Here is a 27,704-nt window from a genome sequence, read left to right as displayed (position 1 = left end):
TTTTCAAACTTAAGTATTTATTTTAATGTGTAATAGGAAAAAACATAACTAGCACATCAGCATGTGATTGGGTGGGGATATTGCTTAGCACAAGGCTAAAGTTGGAAATGAGTGAAAATGAAGGGTGTTGATTTAAAGGAACTACTAAGGCAGTAACAGAATAGATGGTCCTTGGTTACGACAACTGTCAAGGTGGTATGTGCATGACTAAAGTTTGAGACTCGCTGCTCTAAGCTTAGGGCAAGAAGCTGTGCTTTGGCCTGAAGCCCCTAAACAGGTCTACAAAGAAACTCTCCCAGGTACTCAGAATCTGGGCATCCTCACTGGTGCGTGTGCTCCATTACAAAGACTCCAGGGAAGAACGCATAATTGTTTCATTTCTTCACGCCCCATCGCCAAGTCTGAGAAGTCACGAAGCAACAACAGTGGTTTTCTTTAAAAGGGAAGAGTCTTCTAGGCGTGGCCTTGCCGAGGCAGTGGTCATAGGGCAGCCAGGGCAGGAGGGCTTGGGGGCACAGCCAGGGGGCTGAAGGGATGCCGCCGGCACTGTCCTGGAAGGGTGTGTCCATGTGTAGGGATGAGTGTGCAAGGCCCCAGCCAAGGGTGCAGAAAGAACACTCCGAGTCCTGCACTCCGTTCCCCAGCATACAGCAGGCGCTCAATTCATGCCTGTTAAATCACTATAGCACACAGGAGGAGGCACCTGAGGCAGGGTGGAGGGGTTGCCTACAGCCCTGGCTGTCTAGGCAATACCACCTCCTCCTGCCCCTGCTATGCAGGCTCCCTCCTGGGCCAGCCCCATCCCCATTCCAACAGTACAAGTCTCAGATGTGAGATGTCCATGGCCAGGCCACCACGAATCCAGGGAATCCTATTTTCCACAGTTCAAACCTCAAGCTTAAAAAAAAAAAAAAAAAAAAGCACTTTATGAGGGACCTTGGGATTTTACTCAAACAGCTCAGTTCTGCAAGTCAGAGCTGGTCCCAGCACCCCCTGTTGCTGGTGGTGTTCATTGTTGTCAAGTAGATTCTGACTCATGGTGACCCCATTTGTGCAGAGTAGAACTGTGCTCCATAGGGTTTTCAAGGCTGTGACCTTTTGGAAGCAGATTGCCAGGCCTGTCTTCCAAGGCGCCTCTGGGTGGGTTCAAAGTGCCAACCTTTCAGCTAGTAGTTAAGTATTTAACCATTTGTGCCCCACAGAAACTCCTTAGCACCCCCAACTAGACAGCTAAAGGGTCAGTGCTAGGGATGCTGGGCACCATCTGGGGACCACCTAACTCTCCCCTGGAAATGGGTGCCAGAGCCTTGGAAATGCGACTTCTGGGCATGATGCTCACTGCATAGAAGCTCTCCAGTGTCTGGAGGGGTCAGAGGCGGGGCTGAAAGTTTGAGGTGCTGTCCACCAGCCACCCCAAACCTGTGCTGGGAGGAGGCCCAGCCTAGGGGGGCTTAGGCCCCTGGGTCCCAGCCATGATGGGCAGGGCTGCAGGCTGCTCCGTGTTGAGGCTTGAAAGGAAAGTGTGCAAGAGCAGGTCAGGAAGGGAAACAAAGTCAGGGAAGGGCCCCTGACCAGGCCGAGTGGGCCGCTGGCTGCCTACCACCCAGCGGGTGCTCTCAGCAGCACCCTGCAGCACTCCGCTTCACGTGGCATGGCTTGCAGAAGAGGTGGTCGTTCAGGGGGTAGCAGCCTTGGTCAGTGGGCTCAACAGACAAGAGGATCCTGCAGTCCTGTGGGAGAGAAAGGCACATGTGGATGCGTGTAGATGTAACCCAGGCCTGGGCACTGTGAGCATGGTGTGGAAGAGAGTTGGAACCCCTTAGTATGTTCTGAGGTCCCCAGGTGGTGCAGTCTGCACTTGACTACTGTCCTAAAGGTTGACCCCTGCCCTAGAGGTTGACCGCTGCCCTAGAGGTTGACCGCTGCCCTAGAGGTTGACCGCTGTCCTAAAGGCTGACCGCTGTCCTAAAGGTTGACTACTATCCTAAAGGTCAAACCCTTGAAGCAGTACTGTAGAAGAAAGGCCTGGCAGTCTGCTTCCATAAAGATGACAGCCAAGAAAACCCTACAAAGCACAGTTCTACTCTGTAACACATGGGGTCACCATGAATCGGAATTGACTAGGCTGTGATGGGTTAGTATGTTCTGATGAAATTAACAAACACACCCCTAAGAGTGAGGAATGAGCTTCTCATTCCTGCTCTACCTGCCAACGCACTCAGCCAGGTCTTCACGGGGAAGACAAAACAGACACAGGGGGCTTGCTTTGCGCAGCGTGGAGATGCGAGTGACTGCGAACAGAATCTGCCTGGGGAGAAGTGAGGGCACTCAGGGTCAAGTGTACCCTTTGGTGAAGGACATCCCCTGAGGGATCATGGAAAGTTGGGGCTAGAAAGTCCTTAAGGACCACCCAAAGCCCCTTTAGAATGTAAGCGCCACAAGGCAGGAGCCCTGGCTACTGCTAGATCCCAGCCTAGACCGGCACCTGGCCCACCACCAGCATTTGATAATTATCTGTTGAACTCAGCCCGGTTCCTTCATTTCACAAATGGGGAAACTGAGGTCCAGAGAGGGGCAGGAATTGCTCCAGGCCACACAACTGGTTCAAGAGCTGGGACTGGACCACGTCTCCAGGTAGAGTTGAGGGGTCTTTTTGTTGCTCCTCAGCCAACACGGCTTCAACACTGGCACTAACTTTAATACTTCCAACTTTTCAAACCACCAAAGGACTTCAGCACGAGGAGGATGGGGACTCGGGGTCCAAACCTTGCCCACTTCACTGTTCTGCCCCAGGCCAGCACCTCACCTGGGCAAACGTGGGAAGAGTGATAAGGGGGACAATTAATGTCCAGAGATCTGACCAGTTCAGGGCACAGCTGGAGCCCTTTGGAAGCTGCATTTGTCTTTCAAGCCATCAGGGGGTCTGGTCCCCATAGAGACAACTTTGGGGTCACAGGTAGCCATCCTGACATAGCAGGGCCCCGACCACAATGTGCGTTCCTTTGCTACCAGCTGGGTAGGGCGCCCTTGTGTGTCTCTTCCCTGCAACTCCACCCTGAGTCTCTCAAGTGGACATCAGGCTATTTAATCCCAGTACTGATCTGCACTCTTGGAAATCCTGGTGGTGTAGTGGTTAAGAGCTATGGCTGCTAACCAAAAGGTCAGCTGTTCGAATCCACCAGGCACTCCCTGGAAGCCCTATGGGGCAGTTCTACTCTGTCCTATGGGGTCGCTATTAGTCAGAATCACCTCGATGGCAGTGGGTTTTTTTTGTATCTGTACTATTCATAATCATTTATTTGACATCAATAACAGCACCAAGTTCCAAAGGGACACAAGGTGACCTTTCTTACAGTAGAATCAAATGGAGAAAATATCTCAACTATGACCAAGTCTGCAAAGGAGCTGCGGGTTGGCAGAAAATTGGCTAGACCTGGCTCAGAGAAACACGGGTTGGGAACCTTCCTGAGCCTTGGCTTTCTCATCTTAAATGGTGACAATAAATTTCCTCTTGAAAGGCTGTCATTTGCATTACATGAGGCAATGTATATGGAACCATTTTATACATTAAAGAACACCACACATGTGTAAAGCCTGTATTACTCTTCCAACAATGGTAATAAGTAAGACGTGCCACGAAGTAAGGCAGGAGCGATGAGATGGGTGTGGGTGGTTCCTTGAAACCTATTTCCCTTCCTGGAGAAACAGCATCCAAACCACTCCAGGCCGTTCCAGTTTAACAGTCTTCCTTTCTGAAACGTAACTACCAGCGTCCACATTCTGACTCACCGGGTAACTTTCACGGTAACCTTGGTCAAGTTTATCGGGACAAGGCAGGGAGGGGTTATTTGCTCATTAGCCAGGCTCCGAGAAATACTAATCACTTCTGGACCTTATAAGGGCTATGGTGGTGATAACAAAACTTGAATTTCGTCACTGTTCCTTCAAGATGAGTTATCAGCCAGACCTTGAACTATAACTAACAAAAACAACATAATTATGAAACAATCTGTCAACTTCTCTACCAAAGCCCTTCATCACCCTCAGTGAAAATTGCCTCTTGGTTCTGCGTATCTGTTTAAGTAAATGTTAAATGAGTGAATGAATGTTTAGAATGATTAGATTTGCTCTGGAACTCTCCACTTAGGTGACAGCCACAGAAGTTGCCACCTTTGTCACCGTCACCAGAGAAAGCAGAAACGTCAGTGAGATGGGGAGTGACAGTGGAAGGGGAGGATTCTTGAAGGCTATCCAGCAGGACCAGCTACCCAATTTGTGGGACCCAGGGCAAAATGAAATGTGGGGCCCCTTGTTCAAAAATGAAGAATTTCAAGATGGTGATGGCAGAACTTTAAAGCAAGCGTGGGGCCCTACTGAGCACGGGTTCTGTACAGCTCCCTGGTTATTTTTTTTTTGCTGGTGTAACTACTGCACCAGCCTCCCCAGCTCCAACCTCCCTGCAGCCTGGAGTCCAGACTCCTTACCCTGCTACACGAGGCCCTTTCATCCTCTCTGGCCTCATTGCTAACCACACCACCAGCATGCTACACTCGAGATGCACTCAGAGAGTTCCACTTCCTCTGACTTTCCAGGCTTGCTGGAACCAAGTGGCTTTTCACAGCCTCTCCTCTCTTTCTGGCCTTCCCTTCCCCTCTCTATCTGGCAAACTCCTACTCATCTTTCAAAACCCAAGTCAAGCATCAAATCACCTCCTCTATGAAAATACTTTTGGTTCCTCTGTCCCAGGTAGGCTTCATCACTGTCTTCTTTGTCCCAAAGCTAATCTTAAACATGCTTTTTTCCCCTAGCCCCTTGAAAGGACATCTGGTGTGCATCTGCCCAGCATTCTTTCTTCCTTCCTATGGTTATAGAAACTCCTCTGTAGGAGCTCCGGAGTGGTCAATCAGCACCCTAGCCCCTGGCCATGGTGATTGGCCCAGAATGGATACGTGACCTAAGCGGGGCCAATCAGAGGCCTTCCTGGGATTGTATGCCTTCCCTGGGCGAGATGGCCTCTCTCTCCCGGGGGGTTTCTAAGCTGGGAGGATGTAAACCAGGGCCATCTATGGCCGTGCACCACCTGTTCCTTCTCACAGAAGATGCTAGCCTGTAGGCAACATACCAAAAAGGCAGAACTGAGAGAGTGAGTGAGAGCCCTAATATCATTTGAGCCCCTGGGACTGCCACCACCGTTCCTCATGAGCCAACGGATTCCCTTTATTGTGGAAAGCAGTTTGAGTTTGGTTTCTATCATTAACAACCAATGAGTTCTGATTAATAGGCTATAAAAAAAACCAAAACCTGTTGCCATCGAGTTAATTCTGACTCATGGCAATCCCATGTGTTAGAGAATAATTGCTTCATAGGGTTTTCTTGGCTGTAATCTTTATGGAAGCAGATTGCCAGGACTTTGCTCCAAGGTGCTGCTGGGAGGGTTCGAACTGTCAACTTTTAGGTTAAGAGTCAAGCACAGTTTGTGCCACCCAGGGGCATTTTCATAGGCTATATTCCCAATTATTTCTATACCTATTTGTCTCTGCTACTGGGCAACCGGTGAGCAACTTGAGAGCAGAGACCTCACCCCAACTTGTTCCTGTGTCCCAGAACCCAGCCCAGAGCCTGGCACCCAGCAGGCTACCACGAAGGATCATGCAGCAACTGAATACTTACTATTAAAACAGCATGTTATTCAAGCCTCACTGCTCCACTCACCTCACACCTGTAGCAGTTTTCATGGAAATTTCTTCCCATGCACTCGATTTTGAAGGCATCCTTCCCGTCTCGGGGGATGATGGGATTCTCACAGATGCTGCACACAGGGGCGAATTTCCTAGAGGGAAAAGGAACCCACACTCGGGAGGCGTTCGTGCTGACGACCGCAGAAATTAGCTGTCAGAACTCCCAGGCTGGCTCCAGCTCACCTCCCAGAGCTATTTAGCCCCGTTGCTATGTGACCGCACCTGGCGCTACAACCACAAACGTCTATTTCTTCCCGGCAAGAGTGGAGGGGCAGCCCTCTATAATTAGACCCGGCTTCCCAGAGTATAATTAGCTAGAGGCAAGGAAGTAACTGGGGGACGTTTGACTCTGAGAAATCTCCTGTGTGTTCTGTGAGCTGGGACCCATTTTATTTGCCTTATATTATAAATCACTCCTTCTCTTTTAATAGGCACATCTGTCTCTCTCCTTGGACAGTGAGCCACTCAAAGACAAGGACAGAGTTTCACGGATATCTATGTCCCCGTGGCCCTGAGGGCACAGAGGGGAGGTGCTGTGGTGTGGGGGTTCAAAGCAAGGCCCAGCAGCCAGGTGGATGGGGTTTGAATTGCAGCTCCAATGCTTACCAGCTGGGGGTGTTGGTAAAATGGGAATTTCCACAGTACCTCCTGGCAGGACAGTTCTGAGGATGAAATGGGCTACCCCAAGTAAACTGCCTGGCACAGGGCAGGTGCTCAAAAATGTGAGCTGCAAGCAGGTGCATGGTCAAATGTGTGAATGTAGAATAGGAAGGCCTAGTTCATCCAGGCCCAAGATTGCTGGAAAGCTCTGAACCAGCCCCTTCAGCACTCAGGTTCACCTCCTGTGTTCTACTGGAGCCCCGGTCTGTTCTCCCTACCCCTCCCAGCGTGCAGACCACTCTCGTACCTATAGAAGTCGTCCAGGCAGTACACCTCGTTCTGGCTGTCCAGGGCAAAGCTCTCGTCCCCAATGCACCGGGCGCAGGTCACACATGTGAAGCAGCTGGGGTGGAAGGCCTGGCCCAGGGCCCTGATGATATGATCCCGGACCACCTCTGCGCACTTGCCACACTTCTCCAGGGTGTCCTGAGACAGAGGGCCGCTGCCTTAGAGCACCACCCCACAAGGGGCCCAGGAGGCCAGAAGCACAGAGAGGGGCTCGTAGTCACACAATCAGCCTATAACTAAACTATCACCCCAAAATTCTACCATCACTAATAATGCATTGAGCTTGGCACTGTATCCTTGGCTTGCAGCAAGGAATCCTGCCATGAAGATATGATTGCATTTTTGGGGTTATTGGGACATGCTTGAGGCCAGTATTCACTATGGCCTATAGGAGAAATTTCTTTTAAACTTCAGAGTCAAGAAAAGGGATTCTCAGAGGAATTAATACAGAGAATAAACCTTGAAAGTTTCCCTTTTCCATTTGGATGCTTGGAAGCTCAAGCCAAGTTCCATGTTCCATTTTCAGGAACCATAATAGGGGTCTTTCATAAAATATTTTGGGGCACTAATTTTTCCTCTACTGACTATTCTACTTTGATTTTCATCTATTCTGATCTCTTTCTTATTTTATATCTCATAGTATTGTATGCTTTTTTTTTTTTTTTTTGGTATGCTTTCTTGTAAACTGCCTCAAATCCCTCTGGAATGAGGAGGGAGAAAAAAGAGAGAGAAAGAAACTCCTGAGGCACAGCAAGGAGCCTCCCACTAATCCTTCTACATTTTCTCCTGGACATGCTGTCTCTTCCCCTTTCTGGCTGCTCCTGTTCATTTTAACCTGATTTCACCTGGACAGATGTGTCTGGTGAGGGTGGTGTTTCCCCTTCCTTCCCCCTCCTCAGAGCAGCTCTTCTTTCCCCAGCATACTCCAACTGTAGCCCCGTCTTTGCCCCTCCCCTCCCAATGCCTCACCCTTGCCTGGCTCCAAGTAGAGGGAGGAAGGTAGGGACATCTCCCATACTTATGTTGATGAGGTCAGAGACAGGGTAGAAGAGGGCCTGGCCCCTTTCTCCTTCTCACAGTGCCTCACTGGCTGTGGCTAAAGTCAACACAAGGTTATGATCAGATTGTTCTGATTTTCCTGGGTAGTCCCAACTCCAAATATCCTAAACCCCTCAAATCAGTACTTCCCAAACTTCCATGTGTACCAGAATCACCTGAGACAGTTGTTAAAAACGCAGATTGCATAGAACGGAGAACCCAAAAGTAAATCCATCCACCTATGGGCAGCTGATCTTCGCCAAAGGCTGAAGTCCAGTCAGTGGGGGGAAAAACAGCCTCTTTAACAAATGGTGTTGGCAAAACTGATTATCCATTTGCAGAAAAATAAAACAGGATCCATACCTCACATCACACACAAAAACTAACTCAAAATGATTCAAAGACCTAAATGTTAAAGCTAAAACTATAAAGCTCCTGGAAGATAACAGAGGGACAAAACTAGGGGTCCTAATTTTTGCCATAAATAGATTACCAACACAACTACAAATTCATGAACAACAGAAGATAAATTAGATAACTGGGATCTCCTAAAAATTAAATATGCTCATCAAAAGACTTTACCAAAAGAGTAAAACTGGGAAAAAATCTTTGGCAATGACATATCTGACAAGGGTCTAATGTATAAAATATATAGAAAATTTCAACAACTCAGCAACAAAAAGACAAACTATTCAATCAAAAAATGGGCAAAGGACATGAACAGACACTTCACCAAAGAAGAAATTCGGGCAGCTGACAAACACACGAAGAGATACCCGCCATCAATTAGCCATTAGAGAGATGCAAATCAAAATTACAAGGAGATACTACTTTACCCCTGCAAAAATATAAAACCCACTAACCCTAACACTAACAGTACTACCCCTGCAAAAATAGTACTGTTAAAAAAAAAAAAAAAAAAACCAGAAAACAACAAATCCTGGTGAGGTTGTGGGGAGACTGGAACTATACACTGTTGGTGGGACTGTAAAATGGTACATATTGTAAACAGTATGCATTTTCTCAAAAAACCAGAAATAGAAATACCTTATAATGCAGCAATCCCACTCCTAGTTATATATCCTAGAGCTAAAAGAGCAGTGACACGAGTAGACATATGCGCACCCATGCTCACAGTACTATTAGTCACAATAGCAAAAAGATGGAAACAACCTAGTGCCCATCAATGGAAAATTGGTTAAACAAATCGTGGTACATACATACAATGGAATACTATGCAACTTTAAAGAAAAACGATGAATCCACAAAACATCTTATGACACGGACAAATCTGGAGGACATTACAGTGAGTAAAATAAGTCAATCACAAAAGGACAAATATTGTATGGCCCCACAAACAGGTATACATGCAGAAAGCAATGCTCTTTGATGGTTACCAGGGATGGGAGGGGGAGGGAGGGAGGGAGAATCACTTGCTATGTAATGAAAACCAAAACACTAACCCGTTGGCATTGAGTGGACTCTGACTCACAGCAACCCTATAGGACAGAGTAGAACTACCCCACAGGGTTTCCAAGGAGCGCCTGGTGGATTTGAACTGCCGACCTTTAGGTTAGCAGCCTAGCTCTTAACCACTGCGCCACCATGGTTTCCATAGTAGACACTTGTTATTTCTGGTGATGGGAAAGGCAATACACAGTATGGAGGAAATCAGCACAACTTGACCAAGGTAAATGAAGACACTGAGAGGCACAGGAGAATAAAGGACAATTGTGGTAAATGCTATAATACATATAACTTTGCAACAACCAAAAAATATGTGTGTGGTTATACAGGTAGATATTTATGCTATTTGCGCATAGGAAGGTTAAGTAAGTACATGTGGGTGCATATATAGGTATATTTGCAGGCATAAGTATATATGTGTTTGGGTGTGCTGCATATATATTCATACAGATAATAAAGCACATAGGGGCACAGTTATGAAGCCTCCTAGACATATCCAAACACCTCGTGGGATTGGTTTACTGGGTTAAGGAGATTGGGACCATAGTCTCATGGGACAATTCAGTCAATTGGCACAACATAGTTCATGAAAGTAATGTTCTTCATCCTAGTTTGGTGAGTAGTGCCTGGGGTCCTAAAAGCTTGTGAGCGGCCATCTGTGATACAACTATTGATCTCTTTTCATCTGGAGCAAAAGAAAATGAAGAAAACCAAAGACTTAAAGAACAAACTAGTCCATAGGACTAATAGCCCACACAAACTACGGCCTTATGTAGCCTGAGACCAGAACTAGATGGTACCTGGCTACCACTACCAACCATTCTGACCAGGGACAAAATAGAAGGTCTCAGATAGAATGGGAGAAAATGTAGAACAGAACTCAAATTCCTAAAAAAGACCAGACTTATTGGACTGATAGAGACTAGAGGAACCCCTGAGACTATTGCCCTAAGAGATAACCTTTGAACTTGGAACTGAAGCCATTCCTGGTAGCCGTCTTTCAGCCAAATAACAATTTGGCTTACAAAATTAATAATATCACCCGTGAGGAATATGCTCCCTTAAACAATCAGCTATACGAGACCAAATGGTCAACATTTACCCAAAAGCAAAGATGAAAAGTCAAGGAGGGGCAGGAAACCAAGATCAATGGAAAAAAAACAAACAGACTGGAAATAATGAGAATGCTGACCCACTGCAAAACTTGTAACCACTGTCACAGAACAATTTGTTAAAATTGTTAAATGGCAACCTAATTTGCTATGTAAACTTTTACCTAAAAAAACAAGACAAAACCCCGAAATCCTGCTCCTAGGAATATACCCAAGAGAAATAAGTACTGTCACACGAATACACATATGCACACCCATGTTCATTGCTGCACTAGTCACAACAGCAAAAAGATGGAAACAACCTGAATGCCCATTAACAGGCAAATGGATAAACAAATTATGGGACATACACACAATGGAATCCTATGCAACAATAAAGAACAATGATGAATCCGTGAAATATCCCACATCATGGATGAATCTGGAAGGCATTATGCTGAGTGAAATAAGTCAGTCATAAAAGGACAAATATTGAATGAGACCACTGTTTTAAGAGCTCAAGAAAAGGTTTAAACACATAAAAAAGCATTCTTTGATGGTTACGAGGGTGGGGAAGGAGGGGGAGGGGAAGTCACTAGATAGGAGACAAGGATCAACTTTGGCGAAGGGAAGGAAAACACACAATACAGGGGAAGTCAGCACAAAAAATAATAATAAATAATCTGCCAAAAATGTGGTTCCAAAAAAAACCACCAACTGCTCTAGCAGGGATCACGATAGAGGGTTCCAGAGAGGGTGGAAGGAAAAGGTAGAACAAAATTCAAATTTACACACACACACACACACACACACACAAAAACCAGGCTTGCTGGTCTGACTGAGACTAGAGAAATCCCAAGAGTATGGCTCCTGGACACCCTTTTAACTCAGTACTGAAGTCACTCCTGCGGTCCACCTTTCAGTCAAAGATTAGACAGGTCTTTAGGTGAGGGATGTGCTTCATAGTTCAAACATGTATATGAGACTAATGCGCACACCAGCTCAAAAGCAAAGGCAAGAAGGCAGGGACAGGAAAACTGCACAAATGGAAACAGGGAACCTGGGGTAGAGAGGGGAGAGTGCTGACACATCACAGAGTTGGTAACCAATGTCACAAAACAATTTCTATATAAACTGTTTAATGAGAAACTAATTTGCTATGTAAACTTTCACCTAAATCACAATAAAAAAAAGCAGATTGCTGGGTGCTACCAGTTAACAAGGACAGGGTGAGGCCTATGTACACCCAGGCGATGTAGCTACAAGTGGCCTAGAAACCACACTGAAAAATGCAGCCCAAAACCATCAAGGAGTCAGAAATTCCAGTAGCTCAGCACTCAAATCAGTTCTCCTAGCCTGTGTTTGGTCCCCAGAAGTGGCACATGTTCTCCCCGGAAATCCTGCATCCGGAACCTTGTGGCTGTAGGTGAGATGGCGGCGAGACCACGGGCAAGCTCCAGAACCAGACAGGCCTGGGGTAGACTCTCGGCTCCACTGCCTTTAGAATGTGCCCTTGAGTGGCAGGCCTAATGCCTGGAACCTGTGAATGTCACCTTGTATGCAAAAGAAACCTTGCAGATGTGATCAAGGTAAGGATCCTGAGATGGGAGATTATCCTGGATTATCTGGGTACGCCCAATGTAATCTTAAGTGTCCTTATGAGAGGGAGGCAGAGGGAGATTTGGCCCAGAAGAAGGCAATGGGACCACTGAAGCAAGATGCTATGCTGCTGGCTTTGAAGATGGAGGAGGCGGCGGCCAGGAGCCGAGGAATACAAGGAATGCGGGCAAGGAAACAGACTCTCCCCTAGGGCCTCTGGAGGATTGCAGCCCTGCCATCACCTTTACTTTGGCTTTGTGAATTATTTTGGACTTCTGACCTCCAGAACTGTAAGAGAAGTAATGTGTGTTGTGTTGTTTTAAGTCACCAAGTCTGTGGTCATTTGTTACTGCAGCTAAAGGTAAATAACACACCTTGGCTGAACCCCTTCCACTCTGTGAGCCGCAGCCATCCGTGAAATGGGTCAATAGTGCCTACCTTCCAGGACTGTTGTGGGGATGAGATAATATAATGTCTTCCAAATACCCAGCTCAGTGCCTGGCACCTGGACGCCAGCTGCAGGGGTTACCTGGTAGCAGGGCTCACAGAGGGGCCGCCCATCCTTCTGGTAGAAGCTCTGCCCGGCCAGTTGGCGGCGGCAGGTACGGCACATAAAGCACTGGGCGTGGTACTGTTTCTTCATGGCCTCCACAGCCAGCTCTCGGGGGGACACGGTCTTGTGGCAGAAGGCGCAGATGTCTGGGGTGGAGGAGACACAAGTTGTCACCAGCCCTTCCTGAGTCTCCACCAAGAACATCCAGAGAGCCCAGAGCTCTGCCTTGAGCCCCTGAGTTTGTGACTGTGGCCTCCATTCCCTCATCTGACAAACGAGGAGAGTCATGAGAAGCATTAAAAAGCAATGAGACTAAAACCAGACTTAATGGTCTGACTGAGACTAGAAGGACCCCGGTGTTCATGGCCCCCAGGCCTTCTGTTGGCCCAGGACAGGCACCATTCCCGAAGCCAACTCTTCAGACACGGATTGGACTGGACAATGGGTTGGAGAGGGATGCTGGTGAGGAGTGAGCTTCTTGGGTCAGGTGGACACTTGAGACTATGTTGGCATCTCCTGTCTGGAGGGGAGATGAGAGGGTGGAGGGGGTTAGAAGCTGGCGAAATGGACACGAAAAGAGAGAGTGGAGGGAGAGAGCGGGCTGTCTCATTAGGGGGAGAGCAACAGGGAGTATGTAGCAAGGTGTATATAAGTTTTTGTGTGAGAGACTCACTCGATTTGTAAACTTTCACTTAAAAGTACAATAAAAATTATTTAGAAGAAAGCAACCAGACAAAAGAGATAAATTGGAATTCATCAAAATTAAAAACTTTTCCCTGAGATAATCTTTAAACCTTAAACCAAAAATATCTCCTGAAGTTTTTTTGAAAACCAAACAACAGTTCAGCTTAACTACTCAAGAATGTCTGCCTTGAGCATTATGCTCTTTTAAGGTTTATCTATATAGGATCAAAGCGACAATAACAGCTTGGAAGATTAGACAGGAACAATGAGGGAGGAACAACTCAGAAAAGGAGCGAGAGAATGGCTGTACAACTTGAAGAATGTAATCAATGTCACTGAATTGTACGTGGAGAAACTGTTGAATTGGTATATGTTTTGCTGTGTATATCCTCAACAAAATAAAATAAAATAAAATTATATAAAAAAATAAAAAACTTCTTTGCATCAAAGCATTTTATCAACAAAGAGACAACCTATAGAGTGGGAGAAAATATTTGGGAATCATATGTCTGATAAGGGTTTAATATCCAGAACATATAAAAGACTCGTACCACTCAACAATAAAAAGACGAACCACCCAGTCAAAAAATGAGCAAAGGACTTGATAGACATTTCTTCAAAGAAGCTATATAAATGGTCAACATGCAAATCAAATCCATAATGAGAAACCACTTCACCCCCCATAGGATGGCTATTATTAGAAAAAATGGGAAACAAAAAGATTTGGAACCCTTGTCCATTGTTGGTGGGATGGTAAAATGGTGAAGCCGTTATGAAAACGGTCCCTCAAAAAGTTAAACACAGAATTACCATGTTGTTTTTAGGATGTCGTGGAGTCAATTTTGACTCACAACAACCCCATGTGACAGAGCAGAACTGCTTCATAGGGTTTTCTAGGCTGTAATCCTTATAGAAGCAGATCACCAGGTCTTTCTCCTGTAGAGCCATGTGGCCCAGCAATTTCACTGCTAGGTACACATCCAAGAGACTTGAAAGCAAGAGTGCAAACAGGTACTTAAATACCAATGTTCACTGCAGCACTATTCGCAATAGCCCAAAGAGTGGAAACAACCCAAATGTCCATCAACAAATAATGAATAAATACAATGTGGTACAGGCATACAATGGAATATTATTCAGCCACAAACAGAAATGAAGTCCTGATACATGCTACGACATGGATGAATCTTGAAAACATTATACTGATTGAAGTCCATCACAAAAAGGCAAACATTGTATAATTCCACTTAAATGGAATATCTCGAACAGGTAGTACATACAGGCCTCAGTTTATTAGTGGTTATCAGGGGTAGGTGGAAGAAAGGGGGGAAGGAGGACTCACTGCTTAGGGGACACTGAGCTTCTGTTAAGGGTGATGGAAAAATCTGGAAATGGATAATGGTGATGGTTGTACAACATGAACATAGTTAATGTCCCTGAATTGTACATGTGAAGAATGCTGAAATGGCAAATGTTCTGCATATGTATTTACCACGATTTAAAAAAAGAGAGAAATAAAGTTTAGATACATGCTGTGACATGGATAAACCTTGAAAACATTATGCTGAGTGAAATAAAGTCAGACACAAAAGGACAAAGATTGTGTGATCCCACTTAAATGATGTATCTAGGATAGGCAAAGGCATATTAGTGGTTACCCACTAATAATAATGCATACTAGGGGGCAGGTGGGAGGGAGCAAATGGAGCTATTGCCTAAAGGGTGTTGGTAAAGTAGAGGGTCATTGAAAAAGAGGAAGACTCTCAATGAGATGGACTGACACAGTGGCTGCAACAACGGCCTCAAACACAGCAACAATTGTGAGCACGGGGCAGAACCAGGCAGCATTTCGTTTTGCTGTACACAGGGTCACTATGAATCGGAACTGACTCGATGGCACCTAACCTAACCTAACGCTCAAGGCAAACATTCTTTAGTAATTGGACTAAACTATTGTTTAGTTTAACGATGGCTCCATGGGACAATTTTGGTTCAAGATTTTAAGATTATTTCCGGGCATTAGATTCAGGGGTTACCCCAGGGGTTACCAGTAAGTCTGGTTTCCATGCTATATATACTTCTACCATAATAAAAAAAGAAAAGAAAAAGAAACAACCTAAGTTTTCATCTATAGGAGACTGGCTAAAGGCAATCTGTATGTCCTGACCAAGGAATGCCATGCAGGTATGAAAAAGAATAAGGCGCTGCTTTGTGTTCTGATGTGGAGTGAGCTTTCAGGGGTACTCAGGAAAGAAGCAGTGCACCCTGGCACAGAGTGTGCTACTGTGTATAGAAAAGCGGGAGGTGGGGTGCTGAACTGCTATATGTCTTGCTGTGTATATTCTCAACAACAAAAATAAAATTAATTATAAAAAAATTAAAAAGTTACTTGTGAAAAAAAAAGGAAACATGCCAAGTTGAATAAAAAAAAAAAAAAGAAGAGTTGCTCAAATAGGAAATAAACATGTTTGTTTATTAAGAGATAGCATGGCCAACTAAGGAGTTAAATACCTAGCTGTGAAAACAAGATGAACATGTAAGGCAAAATACAATGGATGAAATAAAAGATTTTAAAGCTGTCCACACCCCGCCCCCCCAAAAAAGAAAATGGGAGGGGGCACATATTTGTATTTGCTTATATCTGCATAAAATATCTCTGGAAAGATATGCAAAGCATTATCAGTAGAGGCTGTCTATGTGGAAGGAAACTGGGTAACAGCGATGGTGCCAGGGGAGACTTCTCTCTATGAGCCCTTTGATACTTCTCATTTTGCACTAGGTAAAAAAAAAAAAAAAATTTTTTTTTTTTTAAGGGCATCATGTATTTTTAAAAAATCCAAGGTATTTTTGCGAGCATAGCAAAGTTTGCTGATGAATGTGTAATTGGATTTTAAAGTTATAAAGGAAAAATTTAGGCAATAAAAATAAAATGGATGTCCAAAAATAAGGCCTCTCACGGTAATGTGAGCTGGGCAGACATTGGTGGTCTTGCTGTCTTAGTTCTCACCTGGAGACCACCCCAGAATCCTTCCAGCCCATACCTGTGGATGTCTCTCTCTCGGGAACACCAACAGGCTCTTCTGGGGGAGGCGGCAGCTCCTCTTCCTTGGGTCTGAGATGACCGGGCCGAGGCTGCAGCGGAAGCCCCTCTGCTGGGGCCTGAGAGACAAAGAGGGGGAGTCAGAAGGGTAACCAACCAGTAGGAACTCTACGGAGCCCTCTCAGCCCCCTCCTCATCTAGGTGGCACGAGGCACAATTAGCCCCACTGTACAGAGGAGGAAACTGAGGCCCAGAGAAGCAAGTGACCCGTCCGAAGTCCCTAAGCAGGAAGGTTACAGTGGCTCCCTCAACCAAATGAAGCCACTTCCTTCTTCTCCTAAGAAATTTTCCCTGGGCCTTGGACTGAAGTAGACTCAGCCCTTGGCCTGGAACCTGTGTCCTCTTTCCTTTCCCATTTCCACAATGGCCTCTATTAAGGGCAGATTAAAAATGGATTTCCTATACAGCATGAGGGATTTAGGTTAGACACTGGGAAATGTCTTCCTCAGAGCAGAAGCAGGTGGCTGAGGGGGAAGAGGGCATGGCACCCCTTCTTCATACCAAGAGGGACCTTGAAAACTGGCCAATTTCACCAGCCTGGAAAAGCTTCAAAGAAAAACTATCCCGAAGTAGGAGAATGGACCAAATGACCTCCAGGCCTATAATCCTTGAAAGGTCCAGAAGGCCCAGACTCTCTCTCCAACCCATGGCACTCTGTCAGGGACCAGGGGGTTGGCAGTACCTGTGGTGGGGGTGGGGGTGGAGGCAGATGCACCTGCAGCTGCTCTAAGTCCGCTATGAGTGATGCCCCCACTGGGCCAAGGGGCTCCTCATCTGGAGGTGGCAGGTATGCCGGTGGGGGTGGCGGAGGAGGTGGGAGGAGGTCCAGGTCAGGAAGTGAGTCCTCACCTTCCAGGGTAGGAGGAGGGGGGGAACATCCTACAACCAGAAGGAGAGAGAAGGTTGGCCAGAGCCTCTGCAGGTGGACAAAGGAAGTGTCCACGTATGGCGAAGGTTGCACGGCGTGGTGGCTAACAGCTCAGGTTGGGGTCACTCAGACTGGGTTCCATTTATTTGCTGTGTGTTAAGCAAGAGACTTAGTTTCTCTAAATCTCAATTTGCTCAGTTGGAAAATGGGTAGCAATGGCCTAGGGTGGTTGTGAAGGTTAAGTGAGACGATGCAGGTAAAGGAATTGGCACAGGAGTGCCACACCCTAAGGGCTCCGAAAATGGTCAAAGTCCTCCGTGCCATTCCTCCACTACCCAGGAGCTAGAGTGCCTGAATCCCCCATTAGAGAGCCCTTGCTAAAATACAAGCATAACTAAGCCCCTAGGCCATGATTTTCAGTATGTTTCTGGACCAGCAGCATTAGCATCCCCAGAGTGCACCACCTGGGAGCTTGTTAGGAATGCAGCCCCAGGCCCGCAGAAGCAGACACTTTGGGGATGGGGCCCAGCCATCTGGATCTACAAAGCCCTCCAGGTGATGCTGATGCTGCTGAAGTATAGAAACCACCGTTTGAAGAAGATAACAGATTCAGGTCAGGATCACTGAGTGCTGAAAGCATTAGGTGAAAGGCTGATGGGGAACTTCCAAAGCAGAGATCAGGCTGTCACCACCTGAACTCATTGATCAACCTTAGCAGACACCAGGGGTTTTTTTTATGTCAGGAAGTATGGACATTCCCTATGAAGTGCTCTCACAAAAAATTAATAAAATAAAATAACCTCAATCCAATCAAGTCTTTAGAGCTAACTTCCATTTATAATAAATATGGAAGACAAAAGGGAAAGTTCAAGAAGACCACAAGGAAGCAAAGAGACAAATCCTGAATCAGGGACATTCTGCGGGACCTGACCTTGCTTATGCTACAAGTCAATGGCATGGGGAGTGAGGAGGGGCTCCCTGGAATGAAAACAGGCTTAAGAGAAAAACGACCACATATAAGGTATATATCTGCGCTGTCCAATATGGCAGCCACCACCACGTGTAGCTACTGAGCATTCGCAATGTGGCTAGTCCACAATGAGACGTGCTGTAAGACTTAGTACGGAAAAAAAAAGTAAAATACCTCATTAATAATTTTTATGATCGATTACATGCTGAAATGGTAATTTTTGATATATTGATGGATGCATAAAATACATTATTAAAATTATTGTCATGTTCTTTTCCCTTTTTCTCAGTGTGGGTACTAGAAAATTTTAAATTTTATATATGACTTTATACGCAATATCCAGAATAGGTAAATCCATAGAGACAGAAAGTACATAGTGGTTGCCCCCAGATTAGGGGCTGATGAAGCGGGTAGTGGGAAGTGATTATTGCTTAATAGGTACAGGGCTTTCTTTTTGGGGAGATGAAAATGGTTTCAAACTTGATAGAGGTGATGGTTGCACAATGCTGTGAATATACTAAATATCACTTAATTGCACATTTTAAAAAGGTTAATTTTATGTTACGTGAATTTCACCTCGATTTTTTCATATGTGGCTTGCATTGTATTTCTACCGGAAGCGCTGGCACTGACCTGGTTTGGATTCTGATTGAAAGGATTACTCACTTAATTCTCCTCATTTTGTAGATGAGGAAATTGAGGTTCAGAAAAGCTAAATATTCCACTGAATTTTATAGCCCAAAGGGAAGATATTCCTCTACAATCCAACAGTGAACAGGCATTTTAAAAGCAATCAGAGTAAATTAATTATGGACTGGGTTATCAGGTGATCACGAGGCACTCTTATTTGTTTTGTTAGGTGTGATCCTGGAATTGTGGCCATATTTAGGGACTCACCCTGAAGAACAAGGCTGAATGACATGTTGACTGAGGTTTGCTTTAAAATACTTCGGCCAAAAAAAAAAAAAAAAGGAGGGGGGAGAAGGGGCGGGCTTAGATGAAACAAATGTGGTCAAATCTTGATAACACTGAAATTGGATCTGGGGCGTACAGGGTTGTACGGTCGCCCTTAACGTTAACTGCCAGTTGGTGCCCCTGACAGAGGGAGGAGGTGGAATTGGGGGGTCACCAGCTCCCGCCTCAGCCCCAGGGAGCAATCACCACAGGGAGCTCCCACTAGACAAGGGGCTGCCCCGCTCCCCCAGAGGAGGTGGACTGGACTGAGAGGTCAGGAAAAAAGCCTTGGTGAGGGGCAGTGACCACGGCCTGTGAAAAACTGCGGGGTACAGGGTGTGTGCTATTAACAGCCCCAGGGAGAAGGGACACAGGAAGTAGTCCGCCCGCCTCCTGTGACTGTAGTGCAAGCTGGTGCCAGGCTTCAGCGAGGGCAGACTGCCCCAGACACCTATGACAAGTGGATGGGACGTGCCAGAGGCCCCAGAGCCTAAAGACCTGGGCTCTAGCCCCAAAACACAAATCAGGTGCTATAGAGTCGATTCCGACTCATGGCGACCCCATATGTGTCAGAGTAGAACTGTGCTCCACAGGGATTTCTGTTTTTCAACTGTAATTTTAAGTGAAAGTTTACATAGCAAATTAGTTTCTCATTGAACAGTTAATATAGAAATTGTTTGGTGACATTAGTTGCCAACTCCATGATGTGTCAACACCCTCCCCTTCTCCACCCCAGTTTCCCTGTTACCATCCCTACAATTTTCCTATCCCTTCCTGCCTTCTCATATTTGGTTTTGGACCACAACTACTACAGCCTCCACCAGACTGAGCCCAAAACAAGATGTGCCCACTTACCACCACCAGCTGTTTTTTTTTTTTTTTTAATAATTTATTGTTGTTGAGAATATACACAGCAGAACATATACCAATTCAACAATTTCTACATGTACAATTCAGTGACATTGATTACATTCTTCAAACTGTGCAACCATTCTCATCCTCCCTTTCTGACTTGTTCCTCCCCCCATGAACATATACTCACTGCCCCCTAAGGGTCCTATCTAATCTTTTGAGTTGCTATTGTCAGTTTGATCCCATATAACAACCCATTGCCGCTGAGTTGATTCTGACTCATAGCAACCCTAAACGACAAAGTAGAACTGCCCCATAGGGTTTCCGAGGAGTGGCTGGTGGATTCAAACTGCCGACCTTTTGGTTAGCAGCCAAGCTCTTAACCACTGTGCTACCAAGGCTCCTGATGCCATATAGATAGGTCTTAAAAAAGCACAACACTCAAGGCAGACATTCTTAACTAGTTAAGCTAAACTATTGTTCGAAGATCATAGGGTTTTCTATAGCTGATTTTTCAGTAGATAGCCAGGCCTTTCTTCCAAGGCACCTCTGGGTGGACTTGAACTGCTAACCCTTCAGTTAGCAGCCAAGAGCTTAACCATTTGCACCACCAAGGGACTGGGCTTTTGCCCCACTACCCACTAACTCACTAAGTGAGCGCTCTGGGCTTCAGGCTCCTGATCCATTCCATAAAGATAATGGTTTCCCTCTTTCTCCGAGGGCTGAAGGGGCTGTGCAGATGGGAAGGCTGTTCTAGACCTGTGGGCCTCAAACTCAAGTGTCAGAATCAAACAGTGGGGAAGGGGCACTTGTTTAAACACTTTCCGCTGGGCCCCACTCCCAGAGGTTCTGGTGCAACAGTGCTGGACTGGGGCCCGAGAATCTGCATCTCTTCCTGCCTTCCAGGTAATGCTGATACTGCTGCTTTGGGGGCCGCACTTTGAGGACTATTACTGTGTTCCAAAGGCTTCTTATAGGTGAACCACTGACTAAAAACTCAGTCACGAGTCTCACCTGTTTGAAACGCAAATTCTCAGGCCTCACCCTAAACCTGCTGAATCAGAAACTCTGGGGGCGGGGACCAGCAACCAGTGTCAGAACAAGCCCAGGGTGACGCCGACTGTCGCTAACTAACGTGTGAGAACAGAGGAGCTACACTGAGTCAGGAACCAGATTTCAGGGGGAGGCAGCAGGAGTGCTGACCTCTCCAGGGCCCACTTAAAGATCCTAGGACAACTGGCTGTGAAAGGTCCCCGTTAGGGCAGGAATGCAAGACAGAGAAGCAAGTGAGAGCCGGGGAGCCAGACAGATGGGACTTGAGGGCATGGGCGGGCTCCCAGAAAGAGGGGGAGAGCAACTTTTTAAAGGGAGGCCCCGAGGGAAAAATCAGCTTACGAATGAGAAACAGATGGTGTGTGTGTGTGAGTATCTAGTGGGGAAGAAGGAAAAGAAAGACAGGAACTTTTCCAGAATGAAGGAGCTAAAGAAATGTGAGGAAAAGCACTAGATGAGGCACGAGATGACAGCCTGCTGTGAAGGTGGCTTTAAGTGTGGCCAGTCTTTGTGTTCTGTGGTCAGGCCGGCTCAGGGCCAAGTGAACACCCAGAACTTATCTCACTCCAGGGGCTGAACCCCAAAACGCCACATTATCTGCTCAAGTCCACCGAGTCGGCAGACAAAATGGCTGATGGTGACTCTGACTGGTCGCTCTCTGGTGGCCCTCCCCTGAGGAAGGCCTGGTTTCTGTTACCACACTCCCGGGATCTTATGCCTACCATCCTAACAGCTCATGACAATGTCCAGGAAATTTTGGCGTTTTGGCATCCAAACTCTTTTTGCCGGGCTCCTTCTCCAAACCGGAAGTGACATAATTTTTTCTTATCTGGACACACGTCCTGTTGTGTGATTTTGGGGAAAAATGGTTCTGGTTCTCCTATGGGGAGGGTGGCTGCGAGGGGGCTGTGTTCCTGGGACATGTGGTTAGGGAGGCAAGGTGAATTTAGCAGGCACATCCTAACACACTCTCACACATGTACATGCAGCGCTCCTTCCCGGCCTCCTGTAAATGACATTTCCTATTGGCCCCTAGGTGGGTTTCATGGTGATGGATGGACAGGGCTGCCCTAGCCTCTTCTGGGACACAGGACACCTGGCCAGGCACCTGGAGGATACAGAGGGCTCAGCTGCCATCCTGTGCAGGCCTCTAACCCTTGGTGTCCCAGGGCTTCACTGTCCCAGCTGGTACCCTGCCAGATGACGAGCCATCCCCACAGTCCCAGGCCCCTGGGCTGTCTGTCACTCTTAATTGATTCCACCTAACCTGACAGCTGAGACTTTCCATGGGAGTGGCAAGGAGTGATGACTGGAAGGCTCCCCGTTACCACGACAATAGGGCCAGTTTATGAATCATCTGTTTTGTGATAGAGGCGTCACACACACGACTGAATGCCCATTTTACAGAAGAGGAAACTGAGTCCCAGAGAGAGAGGAAATGGCTTGCCTCGAGAGCCCATTTTCAGCTCCTTTAACTCACCAAGTTTGTTCTTGCCTCAGGGCTTTTGCACTTGCTGCTTCCTCTGCTCTAGGAGCTCCACCTCCCTCAAGCCAGCTCCATCCTGTCATTCACATCTCAACTGACAGTAGCCATCCCAGTCACTCCAGAGCCACACCTCACCTCCCCACCTCTTCACCATGTTTTATTCCTTTATAATGCTGTGTCTAATCAAAAAACCAAACCCAGTGCCGTCGAATCGATTCCGACTCATATGCTGTGTCTACCTGACATCATATGATATACTTATTAAAAAAAAAAAACCAAACCCACTGCCGTCGAGTCAATTCTGACTCATAGCGACCCTATAGGACAGAGTAGAACTGCCCCGTAGAGTTTCCAAGGAGCGCCTGGCGGATTCGAGCTGCCGTCCTCTTGGTTAAGAGCCGTAGCACTTAACCACCACGCCACCAGGGTTTCCATATTATCTCTTATGTGGGTCAAAACTTTGTCTCTTCCCCTCCCCAGTGTCTGACCCAGAATTATAATAGCAAGAAACACTTCCAGGGCTTTCTACACGGCAGGCACCAGGCTAAGCACTTTACATATGTATTGACTTATTTTGTCCTCACAATAACCTTCTGAGGTTGTTGTTGTTGGCTGCCTGATGTCGAGTCAATTCCAACTCGTGGCAACAATATGCGTGCAGAGTAGATCTGTGCTTCGTGAGATTTTCAGTGGTTGATTTTTCGGAAGGAGATCACCAGACCTTTCTCCCGAGGCATTTCTGGGTGGGTTCAAACTGCCAACCTTTTTACTAATAGCTGAGCACTTAAATATTTATGCCACTAGGGACTCAGAGACACAGAAAGGTTAAGTGGCCTGTTAACATCACATAGCCAAGAGGTGGAGGAGCTGGGATTCAACCCAGGCAGTTGGGTGCCAGCGTCTGCCTGGCACATAGTAGGTGCTTGATAAATATTTGCTAAATGAATGCATGAATGAGTGACTTCAGAGCCTGCTCTCTCCTTTGCACCTCAGTGCTGCCTGTCTCTTGGCCTCCCACGTGGTCCTCCACCCTCTTACCTCCATTGGAGAGCTGAAAGGGTACAGCTGGTGTCAATGCCAAAGCCTTGCCAAGGGGTGTCCGGGGGCTGGGCCTCCCTGCCGAGCCAGCCCCGGGTGCCTTCGTCGGGGCAGAGGAGTCCCTGGGGCAGCCAGGCCGGGCCTCACAAGCTGCCCCCCTCACTTCCTCAGCCACGGCCACATTTCGGCGAGGGGGTGCCAGGGTGATAAAGACAGATGAGGCAACCCTCTTCTCGGATTTTGAAGCCATCACCTTGGCTCCTGAAGGGGCTGGAGGCAGAGCAAGACTCACATTCAGACTCGAGAAGGACGCGGGGCCCGGAGGTGCACTCCATCTGGACATGCAAAGCCCCCCTCTGCCCTGCGCCATGGAGCCTCTGTCCACCCAGCAAGATAGGAGCAGCCACCCCACAGCACCAGCACCCCAGCCCAGCCAAAGAAGCAGAGAGCAGGTGCTCACCAGGTGATTTGGTCACAGGGATGGAGCCCAAAAGTCCTGTAGGTGCCGCTTCCCAACCTGCACACCTGGGGAAGCAAAGGGCAGCCCTGCACTGCTCACCTTGTCAATGATTAATCTTCCTCTTCTAGAAGCCTGAGGAAGGAACAATTCCTCCAGCTTCCCCACCCCCCTGCACAGCTGGCTGTCAGTCCCAGCTCAGGGAGGTGCCCCAAGTTACCTCCCTTACCTGGGACCCAGAGTCTTCGGGGAGAGCCAAAGTCCTCACGGTCCAGGGCAACTCCACTGTAGGAGGGAAACACAGCATGGACAGCAGGCATCAGGGCTGGGCGCCAGGATTACAAGAATTGTTGTTGACCAGACCTACTCAGTGCTGGCACTGCCCTCAGCACGTTCCACCTTGCTGGGGAGCACTAACAACATCCCCATTGTACAGACAAGGAGATTGAGATTCAGAGAGGTGAAGTCATTTATCCAGGGCTTACCCAGTGGCAGAACTGGGATTTGAACCCAGATAGTCTGACTCCAGAAACCCTGGTGGCATAGTGGTAAAGTGCTACAACTGCTAACCACAAGGTCGCACTTTGAATCTACCAGGCGCTCCTTGGAAACTGTACGGGGCAGTTCTACTGTCCTATAGGGTCCTATGAGTCGGAATCGACTTGATGGCAAGGGGTTTGGTTTTTTGGTTTAGTCTGACTCCAGAGCCCAGGCTTTTGGCCACCCTGCTCAGCTACCTTCCCCCAGTCCAGCCCAAAGGCCAACACCAGGGTGTCATCCTTATCTCTGCCCTCAGCCCCATATTCAATCAAGTCTTGATGATTCTATTGCCTGAAGTTCTCACTCTGCACCATCCTCCATACCAGGGCCCTGGTTCAGGCACAGTGGCCCCCTGGATGGTCTTGAATTCCACCTCCTTACTTCCCTCTGGTGTGATCTTTCTCGAGCATAAATCTGTCTGTTTCACCTCTACCCAAAAGCCTTCCATTGCTCCCTACTACCATCAGAATAAAGCCCGAATTCCTCTGGCCTCAGCCTCTTTTTGACCACCCTAGACCACTCACTCTTCCTCGATGGTGCCTTTCTCCCTTACTTACCTTTGAGTGTTTCTGCCACCTGTTTTCCCTTTCCCACTCCCACAGGGTGAATTTTCGGCTAATCCTTAGAGGCCCAGGAGCTTATCACCTCCTCCATGAAGGCTCCCCTGATCCCTGACCTCCCCAGGGAGGTCAGTTGTCTGCCTCCACAGGGTGATGACAGCCCTGTCACACGACATGCTGGCTCACTCTCCACGTGTCTGCCCTCTCCCCCTGACAGTGTGTGCCTTCAGCTGTGTCTGCAGAGTCCAGCTCACAATGCAGGCACCAAATCATAGATGTGGGGGCAGGGTGGCTCACAGTGAGGGTCAGGGGGAGGCCATTTGCCATCTCTCAGGTGGTTTCTGCAGACAGTAGTGTGCGACCAAGGCCGAGCCTTGGGATGGGGTGAGTCAGTCACACCAGCTTAGGAGCTTCCCCAGGCACCCAAGGCTTGTGCCCTAGGATAACACTATGCCCTTTTTCTACCTCCCCCTTTCGGGCTATGCCACCCTGACATGGCCCCAAAGGACCCTAATGGTGGACCTGAAGTCCAACTGCCAGTCATGGGCCTCTTTCAAAGTTCACCAGCCCTCGTGGGCTCTCTTTGGTGACTACAAGATTACAATAATAAAAACAACAATGGCACTCACTGATAAGAATACTTGCTGTGTGCCAGGCACTGTGCTGAGTGCTTTACATGCCTCAAAGCTCACCTAATTCCCAACACAGCTATTTTACAGTGTAAGCCCCAAGACATTAAGTCATTGGTCCCAGCCATCGATGGCAGACCCGGAATTCTAACAGAGCACCATCCGACCACAGGGTCCAGGGAATGACCGCGGAGACACACTACGTCTTCCTCAGACATGCTTTTTCTTCCCTGGATGTCACTAACCCACTGCCGTCGCTAGGGCCCCCAAATTCTCAGCCTGTTCTCGCCCCAGAATGATCCAAACCAGAGCAAAAATCCTGTGGTGAGCACATTCTGGGCTGTCTCCAGAGACTGCTGGGGACCTTCAGGATGTCCTTTCACGTCCTTCTCGCCCTGCTCTGACCCCTACCCCCCAGCCCACCCGCTCTGGGAAGTTGAGTCGCCTGCTTTCTTGGAAGACTCCGGGGGTAAATGTTCCAGTCCTGGAGCCAGATGTGCACAGCTGGGCAGCCCCCTGCCCCCTCCCTTCTAGTGGTTACTGCTGGGACTCCAGGCCCCAAGGGAAGGGCCTGAGCTGGGTGGGGCTTTTCAAAGCCCTGTAAGGCCCCAGGAGGGGATGGGAGGCCCAGCTTCCTTTTGGCCCACTGCCTCCCTGATCACCCTAGAGGGAGTAAGTTCCCTGTGGGGCAGCCTCCCAGCCAGCAGGGCCCAGGGGATCCTCCATCCCTAACCTTCCTCTCCCTGAAGGTGAATCTAAGACCCAGTTGGGTAAGCAAAGAAAGTAGGAACAAAGGGAGGGAGAGTCATTTCCTGTTAAGAGGAAGGAAGGAGGCTGTGATCCAGCCAGCCACCCAGCCTACAGCCCCGGGGCCGAGGACAGACTGGCTGGTAGGGGGGCGCTTCAGGCAGAGCCCCCTCCCTCTGCTGTCCGCCTTCCTCCCAGCGCCCAGAACCACCTCTAAGCTTTGTTCTTTAGCACCCTCACAAAGTAGCCTGTGTTTGGGTCCTGAATTAAACTTTGCTGGGGGTGGGGGTGGGACTGTGCCCCCCCCCATTTGGAGCCTATAGCCCTGGTTAGGGGTTCCTGTTCCCTCTCTCCCACCCCAGAGAAGCACTCAGAGCTGGGTTCACACTGTGCCCACCTCTTTCTTGCTCGGTGACCCTGAGCAGGTCACTGGCCCTCTCTGGTCCTTGTTTTTTTTTTCATAAAATGAGAATAAAGGGGTCTGTCTTGAATAGTGGCTAAGAGGATAAATGGAGTGAGTGATCGAGATATTGGTGCTTGGTAGGTGCGAAGGAGGACAGCTGGTTATTCAGACCTCAAGGGCCTGGGGCGGGGAGGAGGGTTTCTGGGCTCTGCTGGAGGTCCCAGAGAACTGGGACCTGGTTTCCACCATTATTAAGAGCAGGAATGTAGCCGCTGCCCCAGCCTCTTCCTGGGGTCCTCAGATTTGGGATGCGGGAGGATCGAAGTCAAGATCACCCCAAGGGGACACACCTTGGGGGCCGCCCAATCCCTCGTCTCCCCAGCCCCCGACGGGGATCCGAGGCCCGAGAGGGGCTGCCCTGGGCCCCTTCCCCCCTTCGCCTGACCCCAGCTGGGAAGAGGGGCCCGGAGTCCTTGGAGCTCCAGAAAGCCCGGCGGCCTCCCGCAGGCGGCGGGGCAGGGCGGCTGGCCGGGTCGCTGTGGGGCGCCGGCCGGGGACTTTAATTCGATCCATGTGCGGGACGCTGGCTCTTTGTGCGGGAGCTTCCGCCCTGCGCGCCCCTTTCCTGGCGCCGGCTCCTGGGCAGGGACACGACCCTCCCCGCCGTGAGCCCTCCCCCAAACCTGCGCCCCCCTCCCCCACTCCGGGGACAGAGACCGAAGGGCAGAGACGGAAGGCCCCCTCCAGGAGCGCCGGGGCTGGGGTCCCGGCTGGAGGGGAGGTGGGCTCCTGCCAAAGGCTGCCCGCGCTGTCACCTGTGTGTGGCGGGGCAGGGACGGGACGGAGGACGGATCCCCCCCCACCCGCTTACCTGGGCCGCCGCGCCCGGGGCTCTGCTCCGACGCCCCAGCCGGCGAAACCAGCCGCCG

At 48.4% G+C, this 27,704-nt stretch overlaps 1 protein-coding gene across 4 annotated transcripts; it reads right to left on the bottom strand.

Moving 5' to 3' along the window:
• FBLIM1 (filamin binding LIM protein 1) lies at positions 1 to 27,704 on the bottom strand. 4 transcript variants are annotated; one of them, XM_010593093.3, is made up of 11 exons: positions 27,647 to 27,704; positions 24,126 to 24,181; positions 23,900 to 23,964; positions 23,440 to 23,709; positions 16,901 to 17,097; positions 16,160 to 16,277; positions 12,411 to 12,580; positions 6,646 to 6,824; positions 5,713 to 5,830; positions 1,573 to 1,730; positions 1 to 897 (listed from the first exon to the last, which is right to left on the bottom strand). In XM_010593093.3, exons 4-10 carry the CDS (start codon positions 23,687 to 23,689, stop codon positions 1,617 to 1,619), a joined length of 1,146 nt encoding a protein of 381 aa, XP_010591395.1. In that variant the 5' UTR covers positions 23,690 to 23,709; positions 23,900 to 23,964; positions 24,126 to 24,181; positions 27,647 to 27,704; the 3' UTR covers positions 1 to 897; positions 1,573 to 1,616. The 4 variants fall into 4 exon arrangements, with proteins under 4 accessions (XP_010591395.1, XP_003413499.1, XP_064137413.1 ...); XM_003413451.4 differs by having other exon boundaries at positions 1,601 to 1,730; XM_064281343.1 differs by having other exon boundaries at positions 1 to 1,730.

This window comes from Loxodonta africana, chromosome 3 (genome assembly GCF_030014295.1).
Source record: "Loxodonta africana isolate mLoxAfr1 chromosome 3, mLoxAfr1.hap2, whole genome shotgun sequence".
Lineage (NCBI taxonomy): Eukaryota > Metazoa > Chordata > Mammalia > Proboscidea > Elephantidae > Loxodonta > Loxodonta africana.
The sequence above is the reverse complement of the archived record's forward strand: the minus strand, read 5'-3'. Positions and strand labels throughout refer to the sequence as shown.